A 17,126-nucleotide genomic window follows, 5' to 3' on the forward strand; every position below is an offset into this window, starting at 1 on the left:
ACATTATTTCATGTAATTTCAATTCACAGCTATTTCAGTGGCATGACTAGCTTCCTTCCTACCAGTCCTGAACAGAAACAAGTCAGCCTCGCACCTAAGCCAGGCTTGACCTGGCCTGGTTATCGGTCAGCTTCGGACGTGTCCTCGCTCCAGAGGCGCACCGCTGTGTGATTGGCGAAGCTCTGGAAGCGCATCGCTGTGTGATTGGCGAAGCTCTGGAAGCGCACCGCTGTGTGATTGGCGAAGCTCTGTAAGCGCACCGCTGTGTGATTGGCGAAGCTCTGGAAGCGCATTGCTGTGTGATTGGCGAAGCTCTGGAAGCGCATCGCTGTGTGATTGGCGAAGCTCTGGAAGCACACCACTGTGTGATTGGCGAAGCTCTGGAAGCGCACCGCTGTGTGATTGGCGAAGCTCTGGAAGCACACCACTGTGTGATTGGCGAAGCTCTGGAAGCGCACCGCTGTGTGATTGGCGAAGCTCTGTAAGCGCACCGCTGTGTGATTGGCGAAGCTCTGGAAGCGCATCGCTGTGTGATTGGCGAAGCTCTGTAAGCGCACCGCTGTGTGATTGGCGAAGCTCTGTAAGCGCACCGCTGTGTGATTGGCGAAGCTCTGGAAGCGCACCGCTGTGTGATTGGCGGAGCTCTGTAAGCGCACCGCTGTGTGATTGGCTCCGGCATGAGTGAGTGGTGAGCAACGCAACTCGACCCCCATCACGTTGCGCACATGGACCAAGAGGTGACGACGCCACACCCAGCGCAGCCGGAGTCCCCGGTCGAAGGAGCGGCTTGTGTAACAGCTGGATCACCCGAGAGCAACCAGTTGCGCCAATGTTGTGCCTCCTTGAAATGTCCAATTACACCCCAGCAAGGAGGCGGTGCGTGCGGTGGCCTTACAGTGCGTCCGGGTAGTTATTCCAGATTCTCTTACGGTTTGCCAGCGAGCAAGAAAGTTAAACGCCTATGGTTTTCCACATGTTTACTAGATAGTTGGAGGCATGGGAGAGGCTGTATGTACAGCTCTTAAAATGGGATTGTTTTTGCACGTTGTCGCTCCTGTCAGCCCGACCGAAGCAGCGACAGACAAGGTAAGATTGATCTCGTTACCACCGTGCCTAGTTCCTTGTTTGGATTATGCATGTGAATCTAACTAACTTTGCATTGTCTTGTCAGTTTGACAAGCTGGACTATTGGCTGCCTGCATAGTCTCAAGTAGATATATCTGTCAAGCTAGTCAGTTAGACGTGTTGGTAGCCAGCAACCCATCAAGCTTGTTAGCAGCTAACTTCAGTGCTCTTCAACTTCACCCGAGCTGTCCAGCAAGATGCTAATGCTACACAGCTAGTTGTTGTTGACGGAAGTACCCTATAGCTAAGGTAGCTAGCCCTACATTTGTGGCTCACTGCTCGCTAAAATATACTTTTACATTTCAGACAGCAATTGCTTGTTATGCAGGTAACGCACATAGTCGCTAGCAAGTTACGGTGTCTCTCTTGACAGTTGTCAAATTGGATTTCCATCTCGAGATGATGATCAGATTGTGCTATCAAAACAGGCCGGGCTAACATACTGCACAGCTAGCAGCTCCCTAGCTGGGGGATTTGATCTGCTGTGTAGAATCATGTCAGCCATCAGTGTAAAGTTAACTTCAAGATACTTGATTGCTATCATGCCATATCCTGTGGCCAGTAACGTTGCTGTCTAACTAACTTGGGTGCAGTATCCTCATTATATGATTTCCCAGTAATCAGACGTTGTCCCACTCTGACACTGATAAAATGATTGTATAGCTACGCGTTATCTCTCTGGTCTAGATCAGTCCATAGGCTGACATGCATTTTATGATCCCCCTGCACAAGGTTCACACAAAAGAATAATCGAACAAAATCTGTTCTAAAGTCTAAAGTTCATTTAAAGGTGCTATAGATAACATGTTTATGTATACACATAAAATAATACATCCACAGAGCTTTTAGTAAAGTGGAGACTTTTTTTAAAAAAAAAAATTTTTTATTTTTTATTGACTGGTCCGTGTTTATCTCTGTCTGATGGTCTGAGATTTGGTTTCCATCTCTAACAAGGCTGGTGAGCCAATAGTACGACGTGGGTACCCTGTGGTATCTCTGTGTAGGGAGTTATCAGGAGCGGTATTGGCCCACAAGCCTTGTTAATAAAAAAAATATAAAACTTTTTTAAGTGATTTGTCAACATAAAAATGTTATCTATAGTTCCTTTTAGGAAAAACTATTCACTTCCGTTTATCATAAGGTAGAATCCTCTGCCCCCCCACCCCCCACCCCAGATACAGAAACAACAGGGGCTTTGTTTGGCCCTCAGGCTGTGACACTACGTTGCCAGCGCAGCTTCAGTAACGAGTGATTGCGAGCAGTCAACAGTTGTCCAGGCAATGAGGTCGATGTATCCCAGACCGATTGGAGGCTAGGCTAGATGTGGTGGACACCTTGTCTCAAATGTGCTTTCAGGGGAGAGCTGCAATACATGAGGTCAGTGCAGATAGTTTGAAGACCTACGCGCGGAGAAGAGAGGAGGCCCTCACCGAGGGCCCCTCAGACGACAGGTTCTCTCTGTTGCTACACTTTGAACCTTCCATGACAATTTGTCATGCTTAATCTGAATGTACAGTATTAGGCTAGAGTGAGTGACCAGTAAATCAAAGCGCAGGATAAGATTGTTTTAGCCCATTGTTCTAAACCTAGAATCGTGGCCGAGACTTTTCACAAACTTCCTTGTCACTGGCAAAGTGAGATTACTCATCGCACAAGAGTCACTGTTATTCATTAACTTGTGGGAGCACATCCTTAAATCCTTGTGAGGAATCTTCTGGAATGTGTGGGAGTTGGTGTGAATGTGGTAGCATCCCTGTTTTGTTCCTGTTACTAGGTGCAGCCTTGAGTTGGTTAATTAGGACAAACATTTTTCTTGTATGCTGAGCTGCATCTTTTTTGTTCCCAGTTAGGCCTAGGTCTGTGTCATCAAGAAGGGAAAGCAAAATGCCAGCGATTTTTACAGACAAAGATATCTCTTGAGGAACAGCTCTGGGTTGTGAGGCAGTTTGGGTGTAGTGGCCAAGCTTGTGCGTCCCATGGGGTCAATAAGATTTTTTCCCAGATGTATGTGGGGAAAAAAACGTCTGTGGAATGAAAGGGAACATTTTCTGGTTGTCACTCAGTCAAAAACTCTCTGAAGCGACCAAGAGCTGGAGTTTTACAGCTGTTTCTTGTGTGTCTGTGGCAGCACCGCGTTGGTCTATGGGAAAGATGGGATAGGCGTGGCCAAGAAAAACACTACTTATATCTCTGTCGAGTCACTAAATCTCAAGTCCAAGTCAAGTCTCGAGTCCCCACTGTTCGGGGTCCAAGTCCAAACCTAAGTCACCAAAGAAGAGCCCCGAGTCAAATACCCATTACCCTAGTCCGAGTCAAAACCCCAATACCCTAGTCCGAGTCAAATCCCCAATACCCGAATTCGAGTCAAATACCCAATACCCTAGTCCGAGTCAAATCCCCATTACCCTAGTCCGAGTCAAATCCCCATTACCCTAGTCCGAGTCAAATACCCAATACCCTAGTCCGAGTCAAATCCCCATTACCCTAGTCCGAGTTATGAGTTCCTAGAGGGGCTCCAGTTTTCCACTCTGGCAGTCAAATAAAACAAATGTATTGATGTGGTAAGATCATGAGATGCTACGATATGATGACGCTTGTTTGAAACAAACCCATGGAAATAGAGAACTGATACTAAGAGGAGTGTTGTGAAAAGAGGTGGGGAAATAGACTGAGAAGAGTCCTCGTGTCCTACACCCGAGTCTGAATACTATCAATGCTTGAGTCCAAGTCATCAGAATAGAACAGAACATAAAGTTTATTTGTCATAACCAGTACAGCTACATTGGAGTTCTTGTTATTGCTTGTCCTTACAATATCAGCACTGTTTAATTCCTCACTCCTAGACATAAGGTTCGAATCTGGCAATTTACTATCTGTAGTCTAGCAGTCTATCAAGTCCAAGTTCAAGTCGAGTCATGACCCAAGTCGAACTCGAGTACAACGCTGAACATCACTTGAGTCAGGGGCCGTGATTGACTGGCTGTAGTATTGTTTTACACAGTTCGACAAACGTCGAGCAGGTGCACTCTAAAAAGAGACGTCAAATATTTTCGCATTGCCAAAAATGTTTAGCATGGCCACTATCAGCGTAAACTTGTTAATATGACACGTGTGTTTACTTGACACAATCTGTGTTAAAGTGTCTCACACACTGACTGTGTCAAAATGGACACAACATGTGTTATCCCTCTCAATAGATGTTAGAATTCAACATCACTTGTTTTTAACCCATCTTTTTAGAGTGTGCGTTGTAGCAGATGGCCAAAGACACCCCCAGCACCGCCATTCACAGTAGGCCAGCCCTAGATACCCTTCTCTCTACGGGGACAAGGATGGTCTTTATTACATAAGCCCATACGCGCTATCCAATCCCCGTATCAGATGTGCGCTCAGCGTTTGAGCCGAAGTCCGGGAGAACAATGTTCGACAGTCAAGCCGAGCTGCCGAGCCGGTATCCCCTCGTCCGGTCTTTTCAGCAGCTGCCCATTATGTCCTGTTTTAGGTTTGATTAATTTCTAATACGCCCGGGTTCTGGCACTGTAACCCGACCCGGACGTAATCCCGTACCGCCGTAGCCCGAGCGCCACGGCTCGTCCTGTCTGTCGCTCGGGAGGCTTAGGAATCCCGTCGGGCGAGATTCTTCGCCGGGTCACCGCCAGGTGTCGGACAGAAGGGGGGAGAGAGAGGAGAGAGCTTCACCTCCTTAGCTTTGCATCTATGGTTCGGGGTATAGAATTTGATTAAACAGAGCTCTTCTCTGCAGAAGCTCAAACGCCCACAAGGCTGCTCGGCCCTTGCCGGAACTTCAATCCTGACCTTAGTGCTCCACAGATCCTAGCCGGGTTCCCTCAGAAAAGCTGCCTAAACAACGTATCTCTCCGTTTTCGTTTTAGTTTGTGGTCTGGACCGGCCAGCCGGTCAGTATCACCCAACTCTGGCGGTGTTGCGCACCTGCGGTCCGGCCGCGGGGCCTGTTGTCCGGCCGCGGGGCCTGTTGTGTGGGGTAAACAAGTCACTAGTTCCTTGTTGTTTGGATCTCCTGCGGTGAGAAAAGGCCTGAGCTTTCCAAGAGGAGAGAATGTTGAGTTCGAGGAACAACCCGAGTGGTCCAAGCCAAAGAACGGAAGAGAACATCATGTTTTCATTACAGTACCATCAGTCCAAATGGGGTGGTTGTTGTTGAGTATAGCAGCTTTTGGGGGGGGGGGGGGCTTGATAAGATTCTGAGAAAGGAACGGCAGGAAAAAGGGGTTTTGTTTTAACTTGTTTGTTCCCGAGGAGGAGTCGGCGGCAAGATAGCTTTCGATACGTGTGAGAATTCCGATCTTATAGGCCTGGAGGTGGGTGTGTGGGCTGCTAGTGTGGGCTGCTCGTCATTCCTGTGTTACTGTCCTCCCTCCGACACACACACACACACACACACACACACACACACATACACTCTCTCTCTCTCTCCCTCTCTCTCAGTCTGCCACTTTGAATACAGAGGGGGGTCCTCATTACCATGAAGTGCTCTGGCTAGCAACTCGCACCACACTGCTGCTGCTTGGAAATTTCCGTGGAGAAATCTTTGTTTGTCCGTGTGTGTGTGTGAGAGAGAGAGAGAAAGAGAAAGAGAAAAGGCGTTCTTTTTAACTTTCGTTCTGTGGATATTAATGACCCTTGGGTTGAAATGACCTCCATGTACCTGTAGGACCTCTAGCACACCATGCCCTACCATCTGAACACAGCAGCGGTACGGTACAGGACCTTTAGAACCTTAACACAGCCTTATCTCTTTATCCAAATGTTAAGGAAATCGTGTCTCGATGGGAAATCCATACCTTCAGGAGAAGTATTTGATTGCGTTCTTTACCGTCCCGGCGCCGGTTTTGACCTGTTCTTTATCTTGGGGGGGGGGGGGGGGGGGGGGGCTTTGCTTATTGTTTTATTTGTGACTTGAATGACTGACTTTTGTGATTGCTGATGATACAGTATGTGTATGTATTGAGCACGACTGAGGCAACGCTTTGTTTAGTAAACTCTGGATTGATAAAACGCCTCTGTGTGTCTGAATCAATGTCCTGCTGATTGTCATTTCAGTGGACATTACTGACTGACTGACTGACTGACTGACTGACTGACTGACTGACTGACTGACTGACTGACTGAAAAAGTATGGATTTTCGTTGAGACATTAGGGGGAGAAACCGTATTGATTTATTTGCGCGTACGAGGCACATTCTTAGATTATAGGCCCATGCCAAATCTCTCAGCGTATTACCTGATTTGGGAGAAAACGTCAATATTGGTTTCGCCTAAGTGCTGGATCTACATGGCACCCACGGTTCTGCCTCCTGGCCTAATCCTGACCCGATGATAAGTGGGGCAGAAATATGAGCGCTGGACACTAATGACTTTCCAGCAGCTTAGCACCAGCGTCAGGGACACCGGGACGATGACGGATGACGGAGACGAGCCTTTTCTAAGTGGCTGGCATTTAACCCTTCCTGCCCCCTTTGGGCTAGACTAGATGGGCTAACTTCCCGTTCGTCCCGACCACACTGCGCTTGTGTGTCTGTTTCGCCTACTTGGTTTTTCTTGTTTGTAAGACACATTCATTTTCTCTAAAGCATGAGCATAGACGTAACTTTCCGCGAAGATGCATGGAATCATAATAATACTACTGTCTGTGTGTGTGGTGTTCAGATGTCCCACCAGGACTCTGAGACCCGCTGTTGCTTTGTACTGCAGCTTTAACCTGTCTTCTTCTTCACTTATTCTGACTTCTTCTTCTCTTACCCTGTCTTCTTCTTCACTTATTCTGACTTCTTCTTCTCTTAACCTGTGTCTTCTTCTTCTCTTACCCTGTCTTCTTCTTCACTTATTCTGACTTCTTCTTCTCTTACCCTATCTTCCTCTTCTCTTACCCTGTCTTCTTCTTCTCTTACCCTGTCTTCTTCTTCTCTTACCCTGTCTTCTTCTTCTCTTACCCTGTCTTCTTCTTCTCTTACCCTGTGTCTTCTTCTTCTCTTCTTACTCTGTCTTCTTCTTCTCTTACTGTCTTCTTCTTCTCTTACTGTCTTCTTCTTCTCTTACCCTGTCTTCTTCTTCTCTTACTGTCTTCTTCTTCTCTTACTCTGTCTTCTTCTTCTCTTACCCTGTCTTCTTCTTCTCTTACTCTGTCTTCTTCTTCTCTTACCCTGTCTTCTTCTTCTCTTACCCTGTCTTCTTCTTCTCTTACCCTGTCTTCTTCTCTTACCCTGTCTTCTTCTCTTACCCTGTCTTCTTCTCTTCTTACTCTGTCTTCTTCTTCTCTTACTGTCTTCTTCTCTTACTGTCTTCTTCTTCTCTTACCCTGTCTTCTTCTTCTCTTACTGTCTTCTTCTTCTCTTACTCTGTCTTCTTCTTCTCTTACCCTGTCTTCTTCTTCTCTTACTCTGTCTTCTTCTTCTCTTACCCTGTCTTCTTCTTCTCTTACCCTGTCTTCTTCTTCTCTTAACCTGTCTTCTTCTTCTCTTACCCTGTCTTCTTCTTCTCTTAACCTGTCTTCTTCTTCTCTTACCCTGTCTTCTTCTTCTCTTACTCTGTCTTCTTCTTCTCTTACCCTGTCTTCTTCTTCTCTTACCCTGTCTTCTTCTTCTCTTACCCTGTCTTCTTCTTCTCTTACCCTGTCTTCTTCTTCTCTTAACCTGTCTTCTTCTTCTCTTACTCTGTCTTCTTCTTCTCTTACTGTCTTCTTCTTCTCTTACCCTGTCTTCTTCTTCTCTTACCCTGTCTTCTTCTTCTCTTAACCTGTCTTCTTCTTCTCTTACCCTGTCTTCTTCTTCTCTTACCCTGTCTTCTTCTTCTCTTAACCTGTCTTCTTCTTCTCTTACCCTGTCTTCTTCTTCTCTTAACCTGTCTTCTTCTTCTCTTACCCTGTCTTCTTCTTCTCTTACCCTGTCTTCTTCTTCTCTTACCCTGTCTTCTTCTTCTCTTACCCTGTCTTCTTCTTCTCTTACCCTGTCTTCTTCTTCTCTTACTGTCTACTTCTTCTCTTACTCTGTCTTCTTCTTCTCTTACCCTGTCTTCTTCTTCTCTTACCCTGTCTTCTTCTTCTCTTACTGTCTACTTCTTCTCTTACTCTGTCTTCTTCTTCTCTTACCCTGTCTTCTTCTTCTCTTACCCTGTCTTCTTCTTCTCTTACCCTGTCTTCTTCTTCTCTTACTGTCTACTTCTTCTCTTACTCTGTCTTCTTCTTCTCTTACCCTGTCTTCTTCTTCTCTTACCCTGTCTTATTCTTCTCTTACCCTGTCTTCTTCTTCTCTTACCCTGTCTTCTTCTTCTCTTACCCTGTCTTCTTCTTCTCTTACCCTGTCTTCTTCTTCTCTTACTGTCTACTTCTTCTCTTACTCTGTCTTCTTCTTCTCTTACTGTCTACTTCTTCTCTTACCCTGTCTTCTTCTTCTCTTACTGTCTACTTCTTCTCTTACCCTGTCTTCTTCTTCTCTTACTCTGTCTTCTTCTTCTCTTACCCTGTCTTCTTCTTCTCTTACCCTGTCTTCTTCTTCTCTTACCCTGTCTTCTTCTTCTCTTACCCTGTCTTCTTCTTCTCTTACCCTGTCTTCTTCTTCTCTTACCCTGTCTTCTTCTTCTCTAACCCTGTCTTCTTCTTCTCTTACCCTGTCTTCTTCTTCTCTTACTGTCTTCTTCTTCTCTTACCCTGTCTTCTTCTTCTCTTACCCTGTCTTCTTCTTCTCTTACTGTCTTCTTCTTCTCTTACCCTGTCTTCTTCTTCTCTTACCCTGTCTTCTTCTTCTCTTTGTCTTCTTCTTCTCGTACCCTGTCTTCTTCTTCTCTTACTGTCTTCTTCTTCTCTTACTGTCTTCTTCTTCTCTAACCCTGTCTTCTTCTTCTCGTACCCTGTCTTCTTCTTCTCTTACTGTCTTCTTCTTCTCTTACTGTCTTCTTCTTCTCTTACTGTCTTCTTCTTCTCTTACCCTGTCTTCTTCTCTTACCCTGTCTTCTTCTTCTCTTACTGTCTACTTCTTCTCTTACTCTGTCTTCTTCTTCTCTTACCCTGTCTTCTTCTTCTCTTACTGTCTACTTCTTCTCTTACCCTGTCTTCTTCTTCTCTTACCCTGTCTTCTTCTTCTCTTACCCTGTCTTCTTCTTCTCTTACCCTGTCTTCTTCTTCTCTTACCCTGTCTTCTTCTTCTCTTTGTCTTCTTCTTCTCGTACCCTGTCTTCTTCTTCTCTTACCCTGTCTTCTTCTTCTCTTACCCTGTCTTCTTCATCTCTTACCCTGTCTTCTTCTTCTCTTACTGTCTTCTTCTTCTCTTACTCTGTCTTCTTCTTCTCTTTGTCTTCTTCTTCTCTTACCCTGTCTTCTTCTTCTCTTACCCTGTCTTCTTCTTCTCTTACCCTGTCTTCTTCTTCTCTTATCCTGTCTTCTTCTTCTCTTACTCTGTCTTCTTCTTCTCTAACCCTGTCTTCTTCTTCTCTTATCCTGTCTTCTTCTTCTCTTACTCTGTCTTCTTCTTCTCTTACTGTCTTCTTCTTCTCTTACTGTCTTCTTCTCTTACCCTGTCTTCTTCTCTTACCCTGTCTTCTTCTTCTCTTTGTCTTCTTCTTCTCTTATCCTGTCTTCTTCTCTTACCCTGTCTTCTTCTTCTCTTATCCTGTCTTCTTCTTCTCTTACTCTGTCTTCTTCTTCTCTTTGTCTTCTTCTTCTCGTACCCTGTCTTCTTCTTCTCTTACTGTCTTCTTCTTCTCTTACCCTGTCTTCTTCTTCTCTTAACCTGTCTTCTTCTTCTCTTACTGTCTTCTTCTTCTCTTACTGTCTTCTTCTTCTCTTACCCTGTCTTCTTCTTCTCTTACTGTCTTATTCTTCTCTTACTCTGTCTTCTTCTCTTACCCTGTCTTCTTCTTCTCTTACCCTGTCTTCTTCATCTTTTACCCTGTCTTCTTCTTCTCTTACTGTCTTCTTCTTCTCTTATTGTCTTCTTCTTCTCTTACTCTGTCTTCTTCTTCTCTTACCCTGTCTTCTTCTTCTCTTACTGTCTTCTTCTTCTCTTACTGTCTTCTTCTTCTCTTACCCTGTCTTCTTCTTCTCTTACTGTCTTATTCTTCTCTTACTCTGTCTTCTTCTCTTACCCTGTCTTCTTCTTCTCTTACCCTGTCTTCTTCATCTTTTACCCTGTCTTCTTCTTCTCTTACTGTCTTCTTCTTCTCTTATTGTCTTCTTCTTCTCTTACTCTGTCTTCTTCTTCTCTTACCCTGTCTTCTTCTTCTCTTACCCTGTCTTCTTCTTCTCTTACCCTGTCTTCTTCTTCTCTTACTGTCTTCTTCTTCTCTTACCCTGTCTTCTTCTTCTCTTACCCTGTCTTCTTCTTCTCTTTGTCTTCTTCTTCTCGTACCCTGTCTTCTTCTTCTCTTACCCTGTCTTCCTCTTCTCTTACTGTCTACTTCTTCTCTTACTCTGTCTTCTTCTTCTCTTACCCTGTCTTCTTCTTCTCTTACTGTCTACTTCTTCTCTTACCCTGTCTTCTTCTTCTCTTAACCTGTCTTCCTCTTCTCTTACCCTGTCTTCTTCTTCTCTTACTGTCTACTTCTTCTCTTACCCCGTGTCTTCTTCTCTTGTCTTCCAGAGCCTGACACGCTGCGAAGGCGCCAACAACCAGAGCTGGGTGTGTCTGTCGGGCCACTGCTGCGGCGAGTCCCAGTGCTGCAGCTACTACTACGAGCTGTGGTGTAAGTACTCCTACGAGCTGTGGTGTAAGTACTCCTACGAGCTGTGGTGTAAGTACTCCTACGAGCTGTGGTGTAAGTACTACTACGAGCTGTGGTGTAAGTACTACTACGAGCTGTGGTGTAAGTACTACTACGAGCTGTGGTGTAAGTACTACTACGAGCTGTGGTGTAAGTACTACTACGAGCTGTGGTGTAAGTACTACTACGAGCTGTGGTGTAAGTACTACTACGAGCTGTGGTGTAAGTACTACTACGAGCTGTGGTGTAAGTACTACTACGAGCTGTGGTGTAAGTACTACTACGAGCTGTGGTGTAAGTACTCCTACGAGCTGTGGTGTAAGTACTACTACGAGCTGTGGTGTAAGTACTACTACGAGCTGTAGTGTAAGTACTACTACGAGCTGTGGTGTAAGTACTACTACGAGCTGTGGTGTAAGTACTCCTACGAGCTGTGGTGTAAGTACTACTACGAGCTGTGGTGTAAGTACTCCTACGAGCTGTGGTGTAAGTACTACTACGAGCTGTGGTGTAAGGCCGCCTCGCCCCCGACACCCGCGTTCAGACGTCCTTTGAAGTTCTCACTCCATATGTTCACTGAGAACTTTGAGGAGGTGCCGTCCCCTTCGACCTCCTCCTCCTCCTCCTCCTCCCCTCCCACTGGCTGCTGTGAGCCATCATGTTCGTAGGGTTCTGGATGGCGTGGGCCATCATCTTCGTGTGCGTGTGTTTCTCCTCCAGGGTTCTGGCTGGTGTGGGCCATCATCTTCGTGTGCGTGTGTTTCTCCTCCAGGGTTCTGGCTGGTGTGGGTCATCATCTTCATCCTGAGCTGCTGCTGCGTGTGTCACCACCGCCGGACCAAACACCGGCTCCACCAGCAGCAGCGGCAACACGAGATCAACCTCATCGCCTACCGAGAGGCCCACAACTACAGCTCCGTGCCCTTCTACTTCAGTAAGGAACGACTCTGCCACAACCCCCCGCCAAGCGTTGTAGAGTCCGCACGCCTCACCGGTGTTTTCATAGAGGTCCCCCTTCTCCTGAAGCTGGCTTGGTGGCGCTCGGTTTGGTAATAAGCTAGAGTAGCCGACTCCACAGACAAGCGTTTAGCAGAGGTGGTTATGTCTGGCGGCTAAGCTAAAGCTGCTGTTTCTAACAGTTCCATTGTGGCTGTCACCAGCCGGTCACCAATCGCAAACCGCCAACCGTCGCTATCCGCGTCTGCTGTGCTGCTTTGTTAGTCCCGAGAGACGGAGGCAAGGGAGGGGGGGGTTATGTTTCAGCTACGGACCGAACCCTGTTTAGGTGCCCCAGTTTTACAGGAAACCACGCCGGCTTCCTCGATGCCACGCCAACGTTTCCCGCCACTGTGCGTCGTTCAGGCTCTCAGCAACATGACCCAGAAACCTTCACTTCCCGCTCCGTCCCCTGTGATGTGATGTATCTCATCCCCTCATTGTAATCTGTGTGTCCCCCCCCCCCCCCCCCTCCCCCAGGGAGTGTGCTTGTTACAGCCCTGGGGTGTTTCCTGTTTCAAGATGGCCGCTTTTTTGTCGACAGGCCGCTAGCCGCTCGGTTGATAACAGTTTCTCTGACGGGGTGTTCGGCCTGCTTTTTTTGGGGCACGGAATGACGCAGACGTTGGTCGCCTGCTAACATGGGTTTATATAGCCTGGCCTCGCCAGCCTGATCTCGCAAGTTCACATTTGATTTCACTCCGCAGATCAGATTGGTTGGAGCCAATCACAACAGTTTATCTAATATGGGGCGGGTTTAATAAGATGACGGAACAGAGGAGCGCCGTAGAGGCGTTTCCGCTGATTGGTTGTAGGTCTGTCAATCGCGTCCAGAGTCGTTTTGATCTGCGCCCGTCGGTAACCGCAAGTTTCGAGACCCTTCGCGTTTTCGCGAATTGGGTCTGGCGAAGCCAGGCTACGGTTTTATGAGTGTTTCCTGTGAATAATCCCCTCATCCATCGCATTACATTACAGTCATTTAACTGACGCTTTTATCTAAAGCGACTTAAAATAATTGCATCGGAAAAGCCAAAGTACTACGACTTCCCAGAACTCACAAGTGCGTCTCCTTTCTAAAACTAACTTACGAGCGTAATCTAGTGCTGAAGGCAAAGTGCAAGAATAACAACATCTCAGCATCCGTGAGCGCAACATCCCTCATCTCTCTCCTCTCCTTCCAGGGTTCCTCCCCAACTACCTCCTCCCCGACTACGAGGAGGTGGTGAACCGGCCGCCCACCCCTCCCCCGCCCTACAGCGCCCTGCACACGGGCCCCTCGCCGACCTCCGGGCCCCTGGCCCCCGACCAGACAGACGGTCACTGCCTCTCCGTCCAGACCGCCGCTCCGGTGGCCGCCGTCTCCGACACGCTCTGCTCCCGGCCCGGCGCGGAGGAGGCGCCAGCGCGGCGCCCGGCGGGCATCACGATAGGCTCCTACAGGCACAAGCCGGACGATAAGTCCCCGGCCGAGGCCCCGCCCCCGGCGGGCGGGGACGCGCCGGCGCCGGAGGGACCCCGAGGCGAGCTGACCCCGGAGGGGCCGGAGAAGAGGGGCAAGGAGCCGCCGCCCGGAGACCCGGCGGAGGGGTGCGGGGGAGGAGGGGGGGGGCGTGCGACGGGGCCGGAGGACAAGGAGAGGGGCGGCGGCGGGAGGCGGCGGAGGTTCACGGGGGACTCGGGGATCGAGGTGTGCGTGTGCGGCCGAGGAGGAGGAGGAGGGGGGAGGGGAGGGGGGCGGAGCCCGGAGGAGAACGAGCTGAGGGAGCTGGAGAGCCTGCTGAGCTGCGAGAGGGAGGAGGAGGAGGAGGAAGAGGAGGAGGAAGGTGAAGCGGGGGACTTCTGCGACGGCTGCGGCCATCGCTCCCTGCCGGGGGAGGAGGAGAAGGAGGAGGAGGAGGAGCGGGCGCCGGCGGAGGCGGTGGAGCGCCCGCCCCCGTCGCCACCGCCGCCGCCCGTGTGCCTCGTCCTCCACGCCATCGGCGAGCAGGAGGGGCCTCACCACGGCAACAGCGCCGAGCCCCAGGGCTGAGGTTAGCGATGCTAAGCTAGCCGCTCTAGCCTCCACCGAGGGGAGAAAACACGAGAGAAAAATAATTGAGAGACGGGAGCAGGAGTCAGGACGAAGAGTGTGTGTGTGTGTGTAAGACTACTGTATGTGTGTGTGTGTGTGTGTGTGTGTGTGTGTGTGTGTGTGTGTGTGTGTGTGTGTGTTGGTCTGTGGTGATGTGGGTGGCGAGGATGAGTCTGCACTTTCGAAGGCCCCTCAGCCATAGCGTCATGGCCGCCTTACTGCATCACGAGGAGACAAAGAAACGACCCTTCCCGCGCCACAGGCTCCATACGTAACTACGCGTCCGTGTCCCCTCCTCCTTCGTCCCCCTCCTCCTTCGTCCCCCTCCTTCTTCGTCCTCCTCCTCTTCCTCTCGTCTCTGTTCGCCCCGAGGAAGCCGGAGAGACGGCGTTACAGACTGCTGCACTGTCTTGATTGGCCATTTAAGGGGAGTATGCCATACACACATACACACACACACATACACACACTCACGCCGGTATGTTACCTTTCGACCAATCACAGCTGCTTCCTGTGCGGTTGTGGGCGGGCGGGGGGGAACGTTCCGGACAAACGCACGCTGGGGCAGGAGTGGTGGAGCGCGGGCCGTCACAACGTGCGCTTATGCAATTTCATACTGTACAGGGACAAGCAGGACAGCACTGATGTCACAGAGAAAGGCTTTGTGGGTAAAAAAGAGGAAAAAAAACTCTTCCCCTCGTTTGCATTGAGGAGGAATATTAAGTGCGTTTCCAAGTTCTTTCTATGAAGCGATTCTTATTTTGCACATAAATGTTTAACTCTAATGGAGTTATAACTGAAAAAGAGATAAATCAACGCATCCAAAATCCAATTATCAACAAATCCAGTCGTAATTTACACCAAATCCATTATGTTTGTTTTGTTTTCCGCTGTGTCGAGGTGAAATGCTACGGAACATGGGAAACCGTGTGTGTCGCTATGTGGACCCCTGTCAAGGACGTGATTGGTCCTCTCATCAGGTTCAAGGACGTGATTGGTCCTCTTATCAGGTTCAAGGACGTGATTGGTCCTTCCTCGCAGAGCTAGTTAGTTTGAAATATTGAATTAATGATTGTATCTCTCAAAAAAAAACGTTGAATGTTTGTGAGGGCAGTTACAGGCCTAGCTTTACTCATGATTGTGCTTTAATGAAATTCCCAGGGCCGTAGGAGAAAACGGGTACAAAAAACCTAAAAGAGTTACGTTTTTGAAAACCAAAACAATGTGCGTTGGTGAAATGTAACTTGGATTCAGTGAATTTATGTTGCTACCCTCATAGGCACTACCAACACACTCACAAGCTATATTGGAATTGAATCAAGGTATAAACATTTTATGTAAGTAAACACCCATTTAAATGGTTTTGAAGCTCATGGCCCGAGTGGTCCAATGATTCTTCTGAAGCGTTGAATTACATTGTATAAGCCTTAGGCTAACGTTTCCAGCCTTATTATACAGTATCTGTGGTGGAGTATTTTGTGACTAGCTTCCATCCCTGGAGCACTGCAATGCCTACAAAGCACAGACATTTATGTAAAAAAACACCCACTCGCAAACACACCACCTCCCTGAAGGAAAGCTGTGTTGTGGCAGACAATTGATACAAAATGGCTGTTTTCCAGCAGAAATAATACAGTATATTTCACTGGTTGGTGCATTTTATTTCATGTGATTTAAAAAAAAAGATAGAGGAGTTTTGCTTCATTCTCACCCACATCTGAGCTGAATAGGCTTAAATTTGTAAGTACTTTGCATATAAATGCCTTTTGTATTAAAATAATATCCTATGATTGTGGTACATATAAGGTTTTATAAGCTTTTCTGCATATCAACGGATGCCTTGTCAATTCACTTCAAAGCTTTTGAAACCACTTTATTGGAAAATTGTGTACAATATTCTGTGACTCTTATTATAAACCAAATAAGCTTCTTGAATCTGTCAACAAACATGCCAGTTCATTTGCATTCTAGACATTGAATGATTCTAATTATTTCTCTCCTGGGTTAATTACAGTTATAGAGAAATGGGTTTTTTTCTTTCTTTTTTTTCTTTTTTCGTTTTTGGTTTCCCACAAGGCAGCAAGGTGGTCTTGCACATTTCCTTGTGTTCTGTTCATAAGCCATTCATCATCAGCCAAATAGACACATGTAGGCTACAATAAACATTAATGCCAAAACGACTGGTTGTATTTCTGTCATTATTAAGTGATGTGGGTTGTATGAATAATTCATAATGAAATAATCTCCCAATACGAGGACAAGATTAAGTAGAAACGAGCAGGTCATGCCGTGTGCCCTCACTGCTATCTATTATGCCAGAAGATGCATTGCAAGGAATGGAACACTTGACATGTCTTTCTTAAATGAGCTATGCAATATGTTTATGGACAGCAGAGGGCCCTAGAGAGAAGTATTTCACAGGAACTGTTAGTCTCGCGATATCAGAATTTGAAGAGCGCCACCTCTAGCAAAGAGTATAGAATGCTAAGAGGGGACACTCCATTACTTCTACTATGGCAGTGGCCCCCAAAGTATTTTGCACCAAGGTCTAGCCTTCATATAGTGTTTAGTATTAACATTAGACACTTTTTCATAACAGTTTAATTTAAATAGGCCTGTTAGTGCGGGAATAAAGTTTCAGAAGTCCGTGTCTCAATTTCGGGCTACTGCCTTTTATATTTATTTTCAATCAAATGATCTTGTTCAAACACAGGCATCGTGTCATGACAGTTAACTTCAGAACACAAAACAATGGAAATCATACAACTACACAATCAAGTTCAGGTGCGTGCCTCAATAAATTGCACATCATTCAATGAATGATTCACAAAAAGAGCGTGTCGCTCTGGAATGCGATCTTGGGCTTATAAACATTAGAAACGCATCAAACAATACAATTCCATCTAAACAAAGGTGGATATTTAAAACAAACATAACTACAGCCCATTCATACAAAATATACAATTATATGCTATAATAATATAATCCAGTGTATGCTATAATAACCCAAAGTGAGGCCTATGTGTTAATATACTAACATTAAGAGCATATTTTTCTCGAATGGCCATATCATTTAAAAAAAAAAACTTTTTTTTTATTTTTTAAAACCATTGCAACTCACCATGTTGCTGAATCTGTGGGAGCCCTGAGCTGGTTTCCTGGCAACCAGACGGTCCTATCACTCATTCTACGTGCCCTAACA

General features: G+C 46.9%; 1 protein-coding gene across 1 annotated transcript; it reads left to right on the forward strand.

The window, feature by feature from the left end:
- The first annotated feature begins 859 nt into the window (after window positions 1–859).
- wbp1lb (WW domain binding protein 1-like b) lies at window positions 860–16,054 on the forward strand. The gene is made up of 4 exons (XM_084441446.1): window positions 860–1,086; window positions 10,737–10,839; window positions 11,630–11,791; window positions 13,035–16,054. Exons 1-4 carry the CDS (start codon window positions 997–999, stop codon window positions 13,880–13,882), a joined length of 1,203 nt encoding a protein of 400 aa, XP_084297572.1. The 5' UTR covers window positions 860–996; the 3' UTR covers window positions 13,883–16,054.
- The last annotated feature ends 1,072 nt before the right edge of the window (window positions 16,055–17,126 follow it).

This window comes from Borostomias antarcticus (genome assembly GCF_949987555.1).
Source record: "Borostomias antarcticus genome assembly, chromosome: 7".
Classification (NCBI taxonomy): domain Eukaryota; kingdom Metazoa; phylum Chordata; class Actinopteri; order Stomiiformes; family Stomiidae; genus Borostomias; species Borostomias antarcticus.

Bases quoted from the DNA above. Each gene is read 5' to 3' on its own strand.
- wbp1lb (XM_084441446.1), top strand. From the start codon at position 997: ATGGGAGAGGCTGTATGTACAGCTCTTAAAATGGGATTGTTTTTGCAC. The intron at 1,087-10,736 runs GTAAGATTGATC...CTTGTCTTCCAG, and splicing joins CCGAAGCAGCGACAGACAAG to AGCCTGACACGCTGCGAAGG. The intron at 10,840-11,629 runs GTAAGTACTCCT...TTTCTCCTCCAG, and splicing joins CTACTACTACGAGCTGTGGT to GGTTCTGGCTGGTGTGGGTC.